General features: G+C 41.0%; 2 protein-coding genes across 5 annotated transcripts; both read left to right on the top strand.

The window, feature by feature from the left end:
- Positions 1 to 1760: 1760 nt before the first annotated feature.
- Positions 1761 to 15177, top strand: LOC115754711 (ABC transporter C family member 10-like). 3 transcript variants are annotated; one of them, XM_030693837.2, is made up of 12 exons: positions 1761 to 2121; positions 2898 to 4341; positions 4575 to 4895; positions 4978 to 5064; positions 5243 to 5830; positions 5913 to 6077; positions 6205 to 6499; positions 6734 to 6948; positions 7033 to 7338; positions 7527 to 7590; positions 7668 to 7907; positions 14903 to 15176. In XM_030693837.2, the coding sequence occupies exons 2-12, from the start codon at positions 2911 to 2913 to the stop codon at positions 15025 to 15027; spliced, it is 3837 nt and encodes a 1278-aa protein (XP_030549697.1). In that variant the 5' UTR covers positions 1761 to 2121; positions 2898 to 2910; the 3' UTR covers positions 15028 to 15176. The 3 variants fall into 3 exon arrangements, with proteins under 3 accessions (XP_030549697.1, XP_030549695.1, XP_030549698.1); XM_030693835.2 differs by lacking the exon at positions 14903 to 15176 and adding an exon at positions 7979 to 8365; XM_030693838.2 differs by lacking the exon at positions 1761 to 2121 and having other exon boundaries at positions 2900 to 4341; positions 14903 to 15177.
- A 3150-nt stretch (positions 15178 to 18327) lies between these two features.
- Positions 18328 to 20043, top strand: LOC115754661. 2 transcript variants are annotated; one of them, XM_030693755.2, is made up of 4 exons: positions 18328 to 18602; positions 19319 to 19451; positions 19551 to 19583; positions 19771 to 20043. In XM_030693755.2, the coding sequence occupies exons 1-4, from the start codon at positions 18442 to 18444 to the stop codon at positions 19792 to 19794; spliced, it is 351 nt and encodes a 116-aa protein (XP_030549615.1). In that variant the 5' UTR covers positions 18328 to 18441; the 3' UTR covers positions 19795 to 20043. The 2 variants fall into 2 exon arrangements, with proteins under 2 accessions (XP_030549615.1, XP_030549614.1); XM_030693754.2 differs by having other exon boundaries at positions 18330 to 18602; positions 19551 to 20043.
- The last annotated feature ends 525 nt before the right edge of the window (positions 20044 to 20568 follow it).

Raw genomic sequence — 20568 nt, 5'->3', positions numbered from 1 at the left:
ATGCCCCGCCACCCTTGCCAAGGGCCGTTGAAGGCGTCCCTCGCCCAAAGCCGATGGGGGCCGCCCTCACCCAATCCAACGAGGGCAGCCCTCACCTAAGGCTAGCCGGAGAGGAAAAAAAAGAAAAGGAAAAAAACTGAAAAGGGAAAAAGGAAAAACAGAAAAATAAAAAATAAATACAAATGTTATTTCTAAAATTTGTCCATGTAAGTGCTAGTGGTATCATGTAGGATAGCCAACATCCACTTTAGTGATTTAGGGCCAATATGACCAAATTGGAAAAAGGCAAAAATACTTATGACCGAATTGGCAAACCTAAAATATGCTGAAGATTGAATTGGTAAAAGTACAAAATACTTAATATTTTTTTGACAATTTTCCTGAACCTTGTGTTTGGCTCAAACTTCAAATCTAAAACTTTTCAACCTGATGAAACTAAAAGTTAGTATGTTCCAAAAAAACCTAGAAATTAATAATAAAATAGAAATTTTTTCCGACAATTTTTTGAAAATCAGATCGAGCTCAACTTTTTTCAAATGAAAAAATCACCGAGAATCGGTGGATACCGCCCATACCCTAGAATGTCGGTTCTTAAATGGAATGGAAAGTGGAACCAAGAATGAAATCGATTCTACTTGGAAACCAATTGAAGCTGAATCGATCAAGCCATTTTTGGCCATATGGATTTTACTTTGGACCTAAGTAGCACCGACACCGACACGTACACGCGATACGTAACCCGACATGACACGATACGCCGACACGTTATTATAAAAAAAATAAAGAATTTCGACATGTTGGGACACGTTGTAACATGATCAATTATATCGGCGGTGAGTTTCTTCTTCTTCTTCTTCTATTATATCATGATCGGTTCATTTTTTGGCTAGCTGAGTATATTAATTTTGGGGTGGCTGAGTATATAACTTAAGTATATATTGATCTCCAATTTATTAAAAATGCTTAAAATTGACCCATGCGCGTCAAAATAACGTGTAGGGATGCTAGACTCGCGTATCATTGGCGTGTTGAGCACCGCCACAGGTCGGCCGCATATCAGAGAGTGTCGGACACGACTTGTAGACCCCTAGAGAGTGTCGGTGCTTCATAGCTTTAGACAGCGCTATTGCCGCCCTAGTCTGTTACTATAATTTTTACAAGTAAATGCAATGTATACACCATCGATTCAGAGAAAAATTTATGTAAGTGCCTCCTTTGTACAGGAATCACATCAATATATTACCATAAAATATTTAAATATTGAATTAAATCATGTCATTATATAATAGCTTAAAATTTTATAACAGTTGACAATAATGTACCATTCCCAACTATCACATTATGATGGTCATGGTAAGGAATTACATTAACAAGATTACCTGGATTATTAGTCATAGGAGTATTAGCACAACTATTCGCATGCCATTCTTTATCTCGTGAGTTTGAGAGATGAAAAGCAGTGAGGCCCCGGGGGGCGGGGGGGTCTATTAATACTCGAAACCATAGCGGCAATTCAATGCAGCATGCCATTTCTTCTTACAGATATGATAGATAAGAGATAGCACTCCTAAGTTTGAATTTGGCGGTGCACCAACACATATTGTATGAAGTTTTCTTTAATTTAAATGAATTAAGATTGCATGATCTGCTTTTTTTGACAAATCTTACAGATATTTGAAGAAACGCACAATGATTTGGCTTTGATTAAGAAACAATGAAAGCGACAAGAGAGGGCAACGACTGGACTCTTGCTCAGACGAATCCGGTGATTCCAATCGTGCCGTTTACTCATCGACCTGCTACTGCCTTGCTTAACGTGAAAATTATTGAACATATAATATTAGAAAAGCAAAGCAATTCAATAGAGCCAGCTGGACTTCTCTCTCTCTCTCTCTCTCTCTCTCTCTGTGCATGCATGATTTGGGAAAGCCTCGTTTTTCTTGATTTTCACAAGTCAAAGTTACTCTTCCTTTCTGCAACCGATCAAGCTCCTGGAAGACGACAAAATGGATCGTATGCAAGCGAGAGGAGACGGTTTGTTTTCTGCAGTGAAAGCAGAGTCACACACGTGCCTTCTTCGTCTGCTCTGTTTTAGTAAACATTGCTAACTAGAGCTTGTAAGTGAGTGCTGCTACTTCTTCTTCTCCTTCTCTTCTTGTTTGCAGTTTTGATTTTGGTCGCGTCTATGACGCTTCATCCGTTCTTGTCGAGTGCTACTGTTGCTGGAATGTGCATGAAAAGGCATGTTTTGTGGGTAGGACGACTCGAGAAATTCTTGATTTCTGCTCATCGTTGGTACTGAAGACATGAATTTATTGCTTCTGTTCTTCTGAGGTTTTGTTTCTAATCAAATAGTTCAGTTGGGGGTTTCTGTTAAGGATGAAATTGTCATCGTCAAAGATAATGCTTGTGTACTCAAAGACAGAAAATGTAAGGATTTGGTACTTCCTATTCATAGTAGGTAGCTTTCGAAGTGTCGTCATAATGCTCTCTCTGTTTTCGTTGACTAGACACTATATGTGTTCATGCCTTCATATGGCAATTCAAATTTCAAGGCGAATTGCTAAATACGGCATGATAATAGTCTGGAAGTATGTTCCAAAATTTCAGTCTTTCAGGAAAGATGCACAATCAGAGGAGAATTCTTGACCATGTACGGCGATGACTCTTTGCCCACGAGTCAAGTTCGAGATAGCTGCAGCTAGTTTTGATCGTGACCATTAGGAGGCTACTCATTCCATAGGCTCGGATTTATACGATACTAGCCTCGTTGCATGAAGGATTTCAAACTGCTTATTTTCCCTTTGGTAATTAAAGGAAACCACTGCGTCCGTGTCATCGGTATTAGATATTTTAGCGTTTCCTGGAGCGATCCTCCTGCTTTTCTGTGCTTTCAGAGGATACAGTAAGATGGAGAATAGTGAGGACTGCGAAAATTGCGCAGCGTATGAACCTTTGCTGGACAAAGAACAGAACGACAATGTCACTCCTTTTGCCAAGGCGGGATTTCTCAGCAAGATGTCGTTTTGGTGGTTGAATCCGCTAATGAAATTGGGGAAAGAGAAGATCCTTCAAGATGAGGATATTCCGCATCTCAGGTTGGAAGAACGAGCGGAAACATGTTACTTGAGGTTCATGGAGCAACTGCACAAAGAAAAGAAGGAGGACCCGCATGACACCTGCTCTATCTTGTCCGCGATATTTTATTGCGAATGGAGAGGTATTTTGGTTTCCGGGTTCTTTGCTTTGATCAAGGTTTTGACTCTCTCCACCGGGCCTTTGTTCCTTAGAGCCTTCATCATGGTTGCCGAAGGTGAAAAGGCTTTTGAGTATGAGGGTTACGTGCTAGCTGGAGGATTGTTCTTGGCCAAATTCTTGGAATCTCTATCGGAAAGGCAATGGTATTTTAGAGCAAGACTGATTGGACTCCGAATAAGATCTATTCTTTCTGCAGCGGTTTGTCAGAAGCAGCTGCGGCTCTCGAGTGCAGCGAAAATGACACACTCTCCGGGCGGGATAGTAAATTATGTTGCATCAGATGCTTATAGGATCGGTGAGTTCCCTTACTGGTTTCACCAAATATGGTCTACTAGCCTTCAGTTGTGCCTTTCATTAGCCATTGTTTATTATGCCGTGGGGCTCGCAACTTTGGCAGCTCTGGCAGTACTTGTATTGATTGTCACCCTAACTTCTCCGATGGCCAAATTGCAACTCAAGTACCAAAGAAGACTCATGGAGGCTCAAGATAAAAGGCTGAAGGGGATTGCGGAGGTGTTTGCTAATATGAGGGTGTTGAAGTTGTATGCCTGGGAGAAGCACTTCAAGAAGGTTATCGAGGAGCTGAGGAAAGACGAATCGGAGTGGATCGTGGCGGTTTTGTGGCAACAGGGTAACTATATGGTCCTGTTTTGGTCTTCGGCGGTTTTTGTTCCTGCCATCACTTTCTGGGCATGCTACTTCATGAGCATCCCCTTGACTGCAAGCAATGTCTTCATGTTCTTGGCGAGTCTAAGAATTGTTCAGGAACCGATCAGTTTGATCCCCGATGTGATTGGGTCCTTCATCCAGGCTAAGGTTTCATTGTCTCGGATCGCTGAATTTCTAGAGGCACCTGAATTGGAACATAAGCCAACAGAGAGTGACAACGACTTGCTGGAAATGGCTGTTTTCTTGGATGCACCTGAAATTTCTTGGGACAGTGGTACCTCAAAGGAGACATTGAGTAACATAAATTTGTTGGTCAGAAGGGGAGAGAAAGTAGCTATATGTGGGGAAGTTGGGTCGGGGAAATCTACCCTTTTAGCTGCAATTCTCGGAGAAGTTCCATTTAGCAATGGTGAAGTAAGTCATCAATGAATCTTCTCCTTCGGGGAGCTTCTAGTCATACGTTGTAACTGCCCCACCGCTACTTTTTAGATTTTTAAATACGACGAAAGAATTGGACTATTTCCTGTTACGGCCAGTTGATTGTGTGCCTATTATCACTTGCCATGTACGATTTATCAGGTCATAATTAAATCAGTTAGCAACTAATATGATTGAAGACTTGCAAGTAATCCTTGATCCGTGTTTAGGTGCGCATTCATGGTCAGATGGCGTATGTGTCTCAGACAGCGTGGATCCAGACTGGTACTATACAAGAAAACATCCTATTTGGATCAGCCATGGACTCTGTCAAATATCGAGAAGTAATTGAGAAGTGTTCCCTGGCCAAGGACGTCGAGATGCTTCCCTTTGGTGATCAAACTCAAATAGGGGAGAGAGGCGTCAATTTAAGCGGTGGGCAGAAGCAAAGGATACAACTTGCACGCGCTCTGTATCAGGATGCGGATGTGTATCTGTTGGATGATCCCTTCAGCGCCGTGGATGCACATACAGCGACTAGCTTATTTAATGTGATCTCCTCAAGGACAGTGAAACTTCTATTTGTTTTAGTATCAAGTTCTAAATGAATATGATGTTTGCTCGATGTTGCAGGAATATGTCATGAAAGCTTTATCTGGAAAGACTGTTTTGCTTGTTACGCATAAAGTTGATTTCCTTCCAGCTTTTAACTTTATCTTGGTCAGTACCTCATTCAATGAAAAAAAAAAAATCTTCTTTTTTGGTATCTCGGGAATTTATATCTTTGGCTCACTAGAAAGAAAATGTCATCCCTGATGAATTTCTTTGCTATGAAAGAGCTATTTTCACTTTACTCATTTGATTCATGGTGTTCCTAAGCAGTTGTGTTTCTTGACAGTTAATGTCATCCGGACAAATCATAAGCACCGGCACGTATGATCAGCTGGTGACTTCTTGCCAAGAATTTCAGGACCTTGTGAACGCACATAACAAGATCTCTGGTTCTGGAAATCAAATCGGAATCACTTCATCAGGAAGGCCTGGATGTTTGAAGGAGGAGATCCAGAATATGTACATAAAGGAACAACTCGATGCCTCTCCGGGAAGTCAATTGATTAAGCAGGAGGAAAGAGAGATTGGAGACAGCGGTTTCAAGCCCTACTTGCAGTATCTGAAACACAACAAGGGCTTTTTGTTTTTCAGCTTGGCAATTATATCTCAGATAATCTTTATAGCCGGGCAGCTCGTGCAAAATTATTGGTTGGCTTCTGAAGTCAACTCTACGAGTGTGAGCTCCGTCGAGTTGAACTCTGTTTACACAGGCATCAGCATTGCCCTAGCTCTCTTTTTGCTTATTAGATCGTATTTTGTAGTCTATATAGGTTGCGGCGCATCGGACTCCATTTTCTCTGTGTTGTTGCACTCCCTTATTCGAGCGCCAATGTCCTTTTACGACTCGACTCCTTTGGGAAGAATACTCAGCCGGGTAAGAACATACTCCAAAGTTGAATTTGTGGTGTGCTTTGACAATGTTTAAGATGAATAGGGTGCTTTGCTCAATTTTGCAGGTTTCTTCAGATTTAAGCATCATCGACATCGATTTGGCCTTCAAGTTATTTATTGCCCTTGGGTCCGCGATAACTGCCTACTCAAGCTTTTTTATCCTTGCTCTTCTTACGTGGCCGGTTTTATTTGTCATCGTACCCATGATTTATCTGACGTTGATCATACAGGTAATGCTTATTCCTCAAATCAATTTGTTGTTCCTTGAAAGGAAAAATTCTGCGCATCTACCACCCGAAACTTCTTCCTTTCATTCAAATTCCAACGTAGCATTGATTTTTGTGTCTTTTACTACAGAAATACTACTATGCTTCTTGCAATGAGTTGATGCGACTTGATGGCACAACTAAGTCTACACTCGCGAGCCACCTTGCTGAGTCTATTGCCGGAGTGATGACAATCAGAGCATTCAGACAAGAAGACCGATTCTTTTCAAGAAGTCTTTGCCTTATCAATGCGAACGCGAGTCCGTATTTTCACAGCTTTTCAGCCAATGAGTGGCTGGTCCAACGTCTGGAAGTTCTGTGCGCTATTGTCCTAACTTCCTCGGCCCTCGCAATTACTTTTATCAATCTCGGGTCCTCTTCCTCTGGTTCGTATTATTAAATGCTCGATCCAATTCTTCATATTGAGACTTTCCCTAGAAGCTTGGCTCTTATACCTGTATCATTTTGCTTTGGCACTTTTTAACCTATTGTCTTACTCTGCTCAAGGCAACTATGCATCTGACATATTGGTTCATTTTCCCCTTCAATGTCATCTAGGAAATTGGTTTCCAGCTTAGAAGATTTTAGTGGGTGCCAGGCCTCACTATTATTTGGTGCAGGATACGTTGGAATGGCGCTGGCATACGGTCTATCTTTAAATGTCTTCCTGGTCTTTTCGGTCCGATTACAGTGCTCGCTGTCGAATTTGAAGGTTTCCGTAGAAAGGCTAGAGCAGTACATGCACATTCAGAGTGAAGCTCCGGAAGTGATCGAACATAGCCGGCCACCGCAGGACTGGCCTTCTTCCGGCAATGTCGAGATTTGTGATCTGAAGGTAGACATATGCACCATCAACACACCTTCCGATTCAGGACTTGTCTTGTAGCTAGCTTAGGTTTGATCATTGAGACATTAACAGGTGAGGTATCGGCCAGATTCTCCCCTTGTTCTTCATGGGATAACCTGTAACATAAAAGGAGGGCACAAGATTGGGATCGTTGGCCGGACCGGTAGTGGAAAGACAACCATCATCAGCGCTTTGTTTCGTCTAGTGGAGCCTACCTATGGGAGAATAATTGTCGATGGCCTAGACATTACCACTATTGGCCTTCATGACCTGAGATCACATTTCGGGGTCATCCCGCAAGATCCGACGCTTTTTGGAGGGACGGTTCGATACAACCTGGACCCCTTGTCCGAGCACACCGATGAGGAGATATGGGAGGTGATTTTCAAACGTCCCTCGTAATTAGATTGGCTATGTTTCTGTCTTTCGCAAACCACGCTCGACATATAAAATAACCACTCTCTGCATTATTCGAATATAATGAGAGCTCCTGCACTGAATCTTGAATGACTATACCTCCCGCTGTGTGTCATGTTTCATGATTGATCGACTTCCTGTGGAACAAGGTTGTTGGAAAATGCCAGCTCCGGGAGGCCATACAAGAGAAAGAGAAGGGCCTGGAGTCGCTAGGTAACGATAAAACAACAATTCCAATCTTCTTATGTTCATCTTCAATCATTAACAATTTCCACAAAATTGAAGTGCAGTCGTACACGATGGATCTAACTGGAGCATGGGGCAACGACAACTATTTTGTCTAGGACGAGCGTTGCTGAGGCGAAGCCGCATCCTAGTCTTGGACGAAGCCACCGCGTCTATCGACAACGCAACCGATTCGATCCTCCAGAGAACCATACTAAGGGAATTCACAGACTCCACCGTCATAACCGTGGCCCACCGGATACCAACTGTCATGGACTGCACAATGGTGTTGGCAATAAGTGATGGTAAAATTAAACTTACCGTGAACTGTTTAAAAACTGTAAGAAATACATGAAACATTCTTTGCACTTAACAGGGAGATTGGTAGAGTATGATGAGCCCATGAAATTGGTAGGCAAGGATGGTTCGTTGTTCGGGCAGCTTTACAAGGAGTACCGGTCTCCAACGTCGAATTCGAGTAATTACTTGGACAAATTGTGAGATGAAGCAGCTTGCAGAAGCCGATATACATTGTCGGAATGTATTCCATGAGGCCAATTTCTTCGTTCAGTGCGGTTGGAAATGCTATAGGCAGATGATTTTGCTGCTACTCCCCAGTCAAAGAGACCAACCAAGGCAGATCGATGTAACCTTATAAGCATGTATCCTGTTTTCAGTTCATTGCGTTTCTCCCCATTGATAGGTACCTTCTTTTTTAATCGTTTAGCTTCTGTAATGTCAAAATTTTATTGGGAATTCTACTTCCTTATTCAGTTAACTCTGCTACAAGGGTTTCAGCTAGCTTAAGTATATTGAAGAGTTACGAGAAGAGTGGTGCAATCCATAGTAAAAAAACTAAGAGGCTTCAAATTTCATCCATGAAGATAGAAGGGCTAACTAGGGTTTGTTGATTGACATTGCAAAAGCATTAGTTCCGGGAAGAAACCGTTGGATCCCAGAATCAACTAGAAAGAGGGAGGAGAGAGTCACTCTCGTAAAGACCTCTATATCGTTGGTACTAATTCACATGTCTCGAATAATGCAACAAAAGAAAGCAGAGAAAACACAACACAAGTTACTGGATGCAAATGTTTTTACTTCGACAGCAAGCTATTGGCGAGGTTGAGAAGAATATTAGATGATTCTTGAGGGTGGAACATGCACAAGTGCGTAATAGATCACACAAAATTGCATGGCAAGCAGTTTGCTCGCCCAAAAGGGAGAGAGGACTAAGGCTGCGAAATTATGGAACACGGTATTGTTGACCGTATGCTCTAGAACCTCACAAATTATGTCCCCTCTCCCTCATGGAGTAATCAGGTTCACTGCATGCAGAGGCACTGCAATTATGCAGCTCGACATCAAGGGCAGTATGTTTTGGAGTTGGAGAGGTCTTCTTAAACGAAAACTTGCTCTAACTTCGGCCATTTCTAGCTCAAGATGTTGTTGCAAAGAGATATACAACGAACTCTGACATGTGGGACCCGTTGTGGAATGGCATGACATAATATGGACTATCAACATTAGTAAACACAATTTTATCGATTGGCTTGTTTGTAAGGATAGACTATCGACAGCAAAACATGTATCACAATGGATTTCTTCAGTTGATATCGGTCAAACCTTGGATGATTCTATCATACATGATGGAGTTGCGAAAACTTCTGGATAGGTACTCTATATTTGAACTAAATTCTTTCGGGTTAAAGAATCTCTTTCCAGTTGCTCTAGAGAAATTAGGAGATTCTCTATAAAAATACGGGGTTCTTCTTCATGATATAATTCAAAAAAATAAGGAGCAAGCTCTGGCCGTCCATTGCAATATATTAAAAACAATCAATTTGAAAATGCCTCTAATGACTAAATGTCAAACCTATCGAAATAGCCTTTTCCCATCTTGTGATTAAGGCTGTGATAAAAGCCTGTTTTGTAAAGCCAATTAAAAGTAGATCAAACTGATTATTATCAAAATGATTCGAACTATTTCAAAGACCCAACAAGCCTTGTTTTTTGGATTAGTCTGCCATCTTTTTTCTTGCCAATGTGGAGATGGGTCCATGTGCTTTGATTCATTATTTTGATTTCAACTCAGGAGCACTACCAAAGTGTTTTAGAGAAGGGTTATCTTAATGTAGGTCTGCTTCTTGCCGAGTTGTTCTTCTAATGCAATTGGACTGGAAGTATATGGTGTAATATCTTCGCACAACATGGGATGTGGCGCTTTTTAGGAGTATGGGTTGATGAACTTCAAAGGATGATTAAGTCTACTGAGGGCAAAGGCTTGACGGCGAGGCTCCTCAAGGTATCTTTCTCTTAGCAACTACATATTGCATTTGGGTAAAGTGTGACCACAGACGTTTTAAAACAGTAAACTGATATCCACATTATTTTTGTTAAGCCACATAAGATCGTAAGATGTTGATCTTCACTCGCCTTCACAAGCAAATGTTGTATTTGCTGCCATGTGGAGGATTCCATCTCCATTGTCTCGTATTATTAGTTCTATTTGTAATGTTGGGGATGATGCCCCTAAGCTTCTGACTTCATCTGTTAATGATTTTTCTGATTTATGAAACTTACATTTTTACCAAAAAATATGTGGCACAATTGTATCACTTTAATATCTTTCATGACACGAAAATTAGTACGAGGTAAATATCGCTTAGACGAACTTTCTTGTAACATGAAATTTAGTTTTGAAATTTTTTGTGCTATTACCCCATGTTTTTGTCTTAAAAAAAAATACCATTTCCTTTCATTCCCAATCAAACATAAGATTTTATACGGCTTACTTCTTTTTATCTTTCATTTAATGCTAATAAAGTGTATTTAATGATTTTTATTTTACTTTCAACCCATCCTCTCTTAAGAACAGAAGTTACTTTAATTTCTTTTATTTTTTCACGTCAATCTATGAGGGTACCATTTATGAGATTATTATATGAATATCATATTCATCCTCGATTTAAGAGACATGGTGCAGTTTACCGTCTATGGAAAGTGAGCAACATATTTGTTCGTCGTACTATGGAGGAGAAGAAGAAGAGGAGGAGAGCGATCCAGTGATTCCAATCGTGCCGTTTACTCATCCACCTGCTAGTGTTATTGCCTCGCTTAACGTGAAAATTGTTCAACATATAATAGTTAAAAGAGAAGCAACTAAGTAAAGCCAGGTGGGTTTTTCTTGATTACGACAGGTCAAAGTTAGCCTTTGTTTTTGCGTCCGATCGAGCTCCTCGGACATAAGCAAAATGGGATTGCTTGCAAGCAAGAAGAGATGCTCTGTTTTGTGCAGTGAAAGCAGAGTCACACACGTGCCTTCTTCGTATGCTCTGTTTTAGCAAACATTGCTCACTAGAGCTTGGAAAGTTAGTACTGCTGCTGCTGCTTCTTCTTGTTTGTAGTTTTCATTTTCGGTTGCCACTATGACACTTCATCCGTTCTTGTCGAGTGCTACTGTTGCTGAAATGTGCATGAAAAGGAATGTTTTGGGTGTAGGACTCTAAGAAATTATTGATTTTTGCTCTTCGTTGGTATTGAAGACATGAATTTATTGCTTTTTTCTTCTGAAAATCTGCTTCTAATCAAATAGTTCCCATAAGGGTCTCTTGTGCATGTACGTATCAGGGATTATTCCCAACAATATGAGTGACTCACTAGGTTTGCTCCTTGATAGTCCTGGCAAATCGTGCGGAATTTTCTAAGTACGAAATTGTCATCGTTTTTTGAAGCTTTCTGAAAAAGAATCAAAGATGGCGCATGTGTACTCGAGACAAGATAATGAAAAAAAATCTGGCACTTTGCCAATGTATGACTACTTTCTGATTATCTCATTCCACTCTCGACTTACACAAATGTGGCAGAATAGTGCCAAAAACCTCAACTTGTCACAAATTTTCACTCAACATGTCACTACTGTTCACATAATTATGAGGAAATTGCAGAGATCCCTCATTCATCATGCTTTGGAAACGCATGACTTCCTATCTGAAGTAGGTAGCTTTCTAGAGACATACACCTCAAGGGCGTTTGAGTTGAAGCAGGTTCTCAGATTTCAGTCTTTCAGGAAAGATCCACAATCAGGCGAGAATTCTGGACAGTGTTCTATGACGACTCTTGGCGCTCAAGTCAGGTTGGAGATAGCTGCAGCTCCGGGCTCGCGTCCATTAACAATCCCTCCTCTTGTCCAACCACATTTTGGTCATTTGAATTGATATCTTGGTCATTTTGCACTTGTTATTTGTCTTACCCTATAAGTTGTCCTAAATGAAAATGACACCTGCCACCGCAGTTTCCACTTATACGTCCGCACTCAGTACTTGAGCGATCTTCAGGAATTGAATAAGGATGCTACGCTCTTACCTCTACAAGAGCGGATAGTCTTTCTGTTCCAAGGGGTCAGTTGGTTGCTGCTAGTTTTGACTGTGACCATTACCTACACCTTCCATACATTCCGTTGGCTCGGATTTATACAGTACTAGCCTCATTGAATGAAGGATATCTCTGTTTATTTTCCCTTTGGTAAATAAAGGAAACCGCTGCATCTGTGTCATTGGCGTTAGATATCTTATCATCTCCTCCTTCTGCTTTTTTGTGCTTTTGGAGGATACAGTTACATGGAGAATAGCGAGGACCGCGAAAATGGCGCTGTGCATGAACCTCTGCTGGACAAAGGACAGCTCAATAACGTCACTCCTTTTGCCAAGGCGGGATTACTCAGCAAGATGTCTTTTTGGTGTTTGAATCCTCTATTGAAATTGGGGAAAGAGAAGGTCCTTCAAGATGAGGATATTCCACGTCTCAGGGTGGAAGAACGAGCGGAAACATGTTACTCGAGGTTCATGGAGCATCTGCACAAAGAAATGAGGAAGAACCCATATGATACCTACTCCATCTTGTCCGCCATATTGTATTGCGAATGGAGAGACATTTTGGTTTCTGGGTTCTTTGCTTTGACCAAGGTATTGACTCTCTCCGCAAGTCTTTGTCTTATCGATGCAAACGTGAGTCCATATTTTCGCAGCTTTTCAGCCAATGACTGGCTGGTCCAACGTCTGGAAGTCCTGTGCGCTATTGTCCTAACGTCCTTCGCCCTTGCAATTACGTTTCTCGATCTCGGGTCTTCGTTCTCTGGTTTGTCAGTAAAAGCTCCATTCAGTTCTTCATATCGAGACTTTCACTAGAAGCTTGGCTCCTATAGTTGTATCCCTTTACTTCGGCATTTTTTAATCTGATTTATAACTCTACTAAATTCAGATATGCATCGACAAATTGGTTCTTTTCCCTTTTCAATATCATCTAGGAAATTGGTTTCCGACTTTGAAGATTTTAGCAGGTGTTGGGCCTCACTACTAGGGGTGTGCATGGTCCGGGCCGGTCCGGTCTCGGCATGGAACCGGGGACCGGACCGTAGTCCCGGTCCCCATATTTTCGGGACCAAGGACCGGACCGGGACCGCCGGTCCTGGTCCGGGCCGGTCCCGGTCGGGTCTCGGTCCAGGCCCGATGGGACCGCTAACTATTGAAAATTTAGTCAACTTAATAAATTATGCCATGGTAAAAATATAGCGACTCGCTATGACTTTTATGATCGACGAACTTGACCAAAATGTTCGAATTCAATACCAAATCCAGTCATTACATGATAAAAACATCACCAACCGCACTCAAAAAAGCCCGTAGGGAGAAAAGATGACCAAAAACAAGATGGAAAATAAGACTAAAAAGAGAGTCTTGAGGAAGAGAGTGCGACCGTGCAAGGTTGGGAAAAAAATGGGCAGTGGACTTTTATTATTCTGTTTTGTTTTCAATTTTTTTTTGCAATTGTATATATTTATATATAAATAATTATATATTATTGGCGGTCCGGTCCGGGCCGGGCCGGTCCGGTCCCAATGCAAGAAACCCGAGGACCGGACCGCCCGATCACCGGTCCCATTTATTGGGACCGGGGACCGGGGACCAGACCATCCACCTCAAGGACCGAACCAACCCGGCCGGTCCGGGCCGGTCCCGGATTGGTCCGGGCCGGTCCGGTCCAGTTTGCACACCCCTACTCACTACCATTTGATGGCGCTGGCATACAGTTTATCTTTAAATGTCTTCCTGGTCTTTTCGGTCCAATTCCAGTGCTCAATATCAAATTTGATCATTTCTGTAGAAAGGCTAGAGCAGTACATGAACATTCAAAGCGAAGCTCCAGAAGTAATCGAAGATAGCCGACCAGCACAGGACTGGCCTTCTTCTGGCAATGTCGGGGATTTGTGATCTGAAGGTAGAAATGCACCTTTATATGCCTTTGGATTCAGGAGTTATCCTGTAGCTTAGGGTTGATTGTGATATTTACAGGTTAGGTATCAGCCCGATTCTCCCCTCATTCTTCATGGGATAACTTGTAAAATAAAAGGAGGGCGCAAGATTGGGATCGTTGGCCGGACCAGTGGCGGAAAGACGACCCTCATCAGCGCTTTGTTCCTTCTAGTGGAGCCTACCGATGGGAGAATAATTGTCAATGGCCTAGACATAACCACTATTGGACTTCATGACCTAAGATCGCATTTCGGGGTCATCCCGCAAGATCCGACGCTTTCTGGCGGGACAATTCGATACAATCTGGACCCCTTGTCCGAGCACACCGATAAGGAGATATGGGAGGTAATTTCCAAAAACTAGATCGGCGTATGTTTCTGTCTTTTGCAAGCCACGCTCGACTTATAAAAATAACCGCACTGTGCTTGATTTGAATGTAGCGAGAGCTCGTGAACTGGATCCTGAATGACTGACTATACCTCCCGCAAAAAAGGAAGTACTTGCCTTATGTTTCATGATTGATTTTCTGTGTAAAAAGGTTCTTGAAAAATGTCGGCTCCGGGAGGCCATACAAGAGAAAGAGAAGGGCCTGGAGTCGCTGGGTAACGATAAAATCAAACACCAAATCCAGTCGTATCGCGTCCTTTGTTGATTATTAACAGTTTACACAAACTGGAATCGCAGTGGTACATGATGGATTGGCAACGACAATTGTTTTGTCTAGGACGAGTGTTGCTGAGGTGGAGTCAGATCCTAGTCCTGGATGAAGCCACCGCGTCCATCGACAACGCAACCGATTCAATCCTCCAGAGAACCATACGAAGGGAATTTGCGGACTCCACCATCGTAACCGTGCCGCACCGGATACCAACCGTCATGGACTGCACAATGGTGCTGGCGATCAGTGATGGTAAAATTAAATTTACCATGAACTGTTTACTAAGAACTGACCAGAACTGTGAGAAATACATGACACTCTTTGCATTTGACAGGCAGATTGGTAGAGTATGATGTGCCTATGAAATTGGTAGGCAAGGAAGGTTCGATGTTCGGGCAGCTTTACAAGGAGTACTGGTCTCAAACGTCGAATGCGAGTAATTCCTCCAAGAACTTTTGAGATGCGGAAGCCAATGTACATTGTCGGAATGCATTGCGTTAGGCTAATTTCTTCGTTTGGTGCAGTTGAAAATGCCATAGGCAGATGATTTTGCTGCTACTCCCCGGTCAAAAAGACCAACCAAGGCAGATTATATAACATTATAAGCATGTTCCTGGTTTCAGTTTATTGCAGTTGTCCCTATTGATTGGTACTTTCCCCTTTTTTTTTTTATGGTTTATTATACTTGTTACCCTTACTTTTATATCCATATTCCATTCTCCTCTTACATTTTATTCTTACAAATACACAGTTCCGTTTTATTCCATTCCCATAGTTTACCAAATGAAGATATGGGAATCATAGTTTCGAATGTGTTTGTTTCACTGAAATTTCATGATGGAGGAAATTATTTGTTAAGAAATCCTTCTAATATATTTTGAAATCGACAAAATTATCCATATTTTATATTGATATTAGGTAATGTAAGAAATGTTTAATTTTAGGTAATATTCATGTTGAAAGAATTCTTTATGACTAAAAGAACTTCATAAACAAGTCTAGACAAATGGGAAGTTTATGTTTACTTGGAAGCATCGTGGCCTTATGTCTGCTGGATCCACTTGGTGATCAATGTTTGTACATAAATAACTTGGGCCTAATTTCCAAAAAAACCCTCAAATTTATCTCCAGCGCCAAATTTATCCTAAACTTTTTTTATCTAAAAAAAAAACCCCAACTTTTGATCCAATCTCAAATCTGCCCTGAAATAATTTTTTTGTCTCAGAAAAAACCTTCAACTTTAGGTCCAGTCCTAAATCTAGCTTGAAACCTTTTTTCATCTCAGAAAAAATCCCAAATTTTAGGTCCAGTCCTAAATCCGCCCTGATTTGTCTAAAAAATTCACAAATTTTCAATTTATTATCAAATTTACCTCGTGGTCCGGTCCCAACTTGACATGGTATTTCCACATCAATAAAAAAATCCACATTGGCGAAGTAATGGAATGATAGGTACAAAGCAACGTGACATTTCCACATGAATAACAAATTCACCCCAATAAAAATTATTAAAATTCTCCAAAATGAAGCCACTCTTTGATATGAAAATTAAGGATAATTAACGACGATTTTTGGATAGAGGGCTAATGGGGTATTTTGATATTAGAGTAAAAATTGATGATTTTTCTCTTAGAAAAAAAAAATGTTCGGGGTAGACTTGGAACTGAATCAAAAGTTGAGGGTTTTTTCCGAGCCCAACAAAAAGTTCGGGATAGATTTGGGACTGGACCAAAAGTTCAATTTTTTTTTTTTTTTAGACAAAACAAAAGTTCATGATAGATTTGAGACTAGACATAAAGTTGAAGGTCTTTTTTGAGATAAAAAAAGTTCGGTACAGATTTGGGAGTGATCTAAAATTGAGGGTTTTTGCAAATGAAGCCAAATAATTTTGGGAAGAACTATTGACATTATCTAAGAAGTCAAAAACAACATCTAAGTTAATCAAGAATGTTACTATGTGAATATCAACTTAATTAAAACGTGAATATTAGCAAGAGAAAGGTTGGATATCACCGGACTATTGTGAAAGCTGAATATTAGCATAACATCGGGAAAAGTACACTAGAAGTGCTATAACTTGTGTACGACGTTCACTTGAGTGCCATAACTTTCAAAACGTTCACTTAAGTGCCATAACTTTAAAAAATCCTTCACTTGAATGCTACGTCGGAGCAAAATCGTTTACTTGAGTGCTACGGTAACTTTTCCGACGTGCCACGTTAGCTTTTCGATGTGCCACGTCGGCTTTCCGGGGTCTACAAGAACTTTTCCGCGCGTGCTACGGTAACTTTCCCGGCATCTACAGTAACTTTCCCGGCTGCCACGTCGGCTTTTCCGACCGTCACGTCAACATGACACTCAACCGAACGATTTTTAAAAATTATGGCACTTAAGTGAATGTTTTGAAAGTTATGGCACTCAAGTGAACGCCGTACAAAAGTTATGGCACTTCCAGTGTACTTTTCCCGCATAACACCTGTTCCACCTTGGACGAAACTCTTGACGTAATTTTCAAGATTATCACTTTGAGATTTTCATCTCATAATTATACATCTTGTGATCCGGTGTGGATGCCCTCTCTAGAAGACCTTGATTGACAATTAATTTAAGATTATCTCCATAGAATTTTCAATCACACGAGATATGTTATCGATTGACAATCACCCCGAAAGCAAGGTTCTTTCCAAAGCTGAAGTACTATACTTATGGAAATCGAGATTTGTTTGTATGGGTGGTCAAATCTCTTGGGATATCTGATTATTCGACTTCAACCCATCCTCTAATCTTCTTGTCAATTGTTCAACGGCTAGATTGGAAATTGATCTTCTAGAAGACAGTCCAATGGGAAGTTCTCGAAACTTACAAGTATAAAAGAAGACCAAGGTGCTGAAGAGAGATATATCGAGAGTTAAAAATTCCAAAGTTCATGAGAACTTCATATTTTCATATTTGTCTACAATGAGCTTACAATTGTAATCTTTTTAGAAGTGTTGGTAGAGCGATAGTTTGTGCTTAGGTGTGAGATAATAAGTATTATCAGCTTGTGCATAAGCAACACCTACTTGGAGAAGAAATGCTTGAGTATTAGCAGCACTCAATAGCGTAATTGCTCATTAATTGACTAGTGGAATCTAGCAAGTAGTATGTCAACGTGGGAGAGTGAACGCAAGCTTATTTTAAGCCGAATCACTATAAAACTCCGTGTGCAAAGTTTTCTATTTTTCTGCTCATACTTGCTTATCACTTGATAGAAACTTCTGCACTGCTGAATATCATCACAAGTTTGATCATATTCACACCTTGTTTAAATCGGTCATATTCATTTCTAACTTGATTGTTTTAAATCCGCACTTATTTATCAAGTTTATGTAAAATTACCTATTCACCCCCTCAAAGTGATCTTGCAAGCCAATATAAATACTTTCCATGAAAATAATTTGTTGTAATTTATTTTGTGATTTAGGGAAAGAGATTTCCTTTTTGGCGGAAGGAAAAATTATTTTCTCCCAACCTAAGCTTATTATCATTTTTCAATTTATGAAAAACGTTTTACCGGGTGAATTAGTTTTTTTTCCGTCATTTAGTTACCGAAAAGTCAGAAAAATAATTTTCGAGAAACAATTTCTTTAAAATAAATAGATCCTTCATTTCCTTTCGTTTTCATTCCGTTCTAATGCATTCCATCCTGCCGTACCAAATGCAACATTGAAGCTACTCAAATCAAAATTATGTAACTCCAAAATGTTCTCTCAAGTCTCAACTAGTTTCTCCGAAACGCAATTCGTTTTGGCTGTCTCCAATTGAACGACACCGGCAAAACGAGGACGGCGGAGCTGGAGCACACACCACGCTCGGCCAGCTTCCAGAGAGAAAAATGGCGGCTTCGTTCAAGTGGGTACTCCAACTTCACAGGGACGTCCCTAAAGCTGCTCGTTTCTATTCGCAAGGCCTCGATTTCACCGTCAATGTCTGCACTCTCCGGTGGGCCGAGCTCGAGTCTGGCCCTCTCAAACTCGCCTTGATGCAAGCGTCGAGGTGACCCTTTTCGAATGCCTCCCTTCTGTTCGATGAATTGTCTGTGAGAGCCCAACGTTGTTTTAGCTGGACATTCCCATGTCTCGTTACGTCTTACCTGAAATTCGTGGTTTGTCTTGTATCTCCCCTCGTAAAGTTTGGATTTTTCCCTTTCTCCATGGTTGTTTATGATGATTCTTCTCGTAGGCTCGTAGCAATGGGAGGTGAGTTGAGGAAGTGAAAATTTCAGAACGACTCTGTTGGCTATTCCAATTTAGGTTAAGATAGTGCCGAGCACCGTGTAGAATTCATGCAGGGTCAATCCTAGCATATGGACTCCACATATTCTGTGAATTTGCAATGGATTCGTGTAATGATCCTAGACTCACAAGTGCGGTCTCTAGGAGCATTGGGCTTATGTTGGTGCCTTTCCTTTCCTCGTGCTTGATGTGGCAGAATGAAAGGTATTCTTGGGTTAAGCTGTGCATGAATTCTTCATTGACATGTGTATAGGTTAGAGTTTCAAATATGAGTTGAGAGGCTATCTGCCTAATGAAATCACAAAATGAGACTTGACCATCAGACAAGTTCAGCTCTGGTATTTGGCTGGTCTGGAAGGTTGCTTCTTGATCTGGGTTTTGGTCTTAGTTTGATGTTGTGTGATACAAACAATTGGAAAATCTGCATTTTCAGACGCTCCCTTTAGACAACTGCAACTAATGACCCGCAATTCACAGCGATCACGTTGTGGAGAAGGGATATTCTTCACTCTTGTCGTTCACGGTCGCCGATATCAACAGTACAGTGACAAAGCTAATGGCATTAGGAGCCGAGCTTGATGGTCCCATCAAGCATGAGCTCCACGGGAAGGTACTGAGATCAACTTTAATCAACTTTTCCATTATTATAGCCCCTGAGCAGTAGTGTTTCAATCTGAAAGAGTTGCATGTATATTCTGGTCACGTTCAGGTTGCTGCTATGCGGTACTTAGATGGTCACATGGTAGGCCTTCATGAGCCTGCATAAGAGTTCCAGAGTTGAATATTTCTGATTGATGAACCGTTTGACCAACAGGACTTCACAGCCGCTCTACTAGCACATTCAGTTTCTCTGAAGACATCAGATCCCGAAATCTTGTTCTTTTCTGTTTCAGTCCCATAATGCTCACTTTCTGTTCGTTCATATTTAAGACTCTGCTGCCCAAAGTCATTGAGTGAACATGCCTGAAGTAGTTGCAACACACAGCAGTGAGCATGATAGCGAGCAAGTGGGGGTTTATGCTGAGCTTTAGTTAACTTCCCACCTACATGAAGGTAATATTGCAAAGTCATTTTTCTAGAGAGAAGATGAAACGCTTCTATTTTTATCTTCAAAGTTGAATGATTACTGTCTTTTGTCTTCCTTTTGACTTCAAACTCTGGTCTTCGAGGCAGGCATTGAAATCATAAATGATGATTCTTAATGCACTATCTGCACTCGGGGTTGAGAGAAATTTCAATTGTTCAATTCTTGGGCTTGCAAGATTCATTATTTTGGCTACATACTTGCATAAAGCATGCCCCTTACTTGTTTAGGGTTGTCTCTTTTACGCATCATTTGATGTTTAAATTGTGATGGTAACCAACACAAGCTTCTAATGAATACATAATCTGAAGAGTCGAGGAACAGATGTTATCCTTCACGTAGATGGCACCGGAGTATATACTCCTATGCTATTTTTTGTTATTCACAGGGAAATTACTAAAAAAGTTTTAAACCTATTGCAATTATGTCAATTGAGTCATAAACATTTTGCATTTGTGTTAATTCAGTCCATCCGGCCAACTTTAACTGGACGGTCGGCATGGACGTGGCGTTGCTTGCGCCGATGTGGTAACTTTTTATAATATTTTGTCAAAATATTCATTTTTCTTTTTTTTTTCTTTTTCCTTCCTCTAGTCGGTCATTGGATCGGCGAACAGCTATCCTTGCCTCTAACCGTTCATTG

This window comes from Rhodamnia argentea, chromosome 3, assembly GCF_020921035.1.
Source record: "Rhodamnia argentea isolate NSW1041297 chromosome 3, ASM2092103v1, whole genome shotgun sequence".
Lineage (NCBI taxonomy): Eukaryota > Viridiplantae > Streptophyta > Magnoliopsida > Myrtales > Myrtaceae > Rhodamnia > Rhodamnia argentea.
The sequence above is the reverse complement of the archived record's forward strand: the minus strand, read 5'-3'. Positions and strand labels throughout refer to the sequence as shown.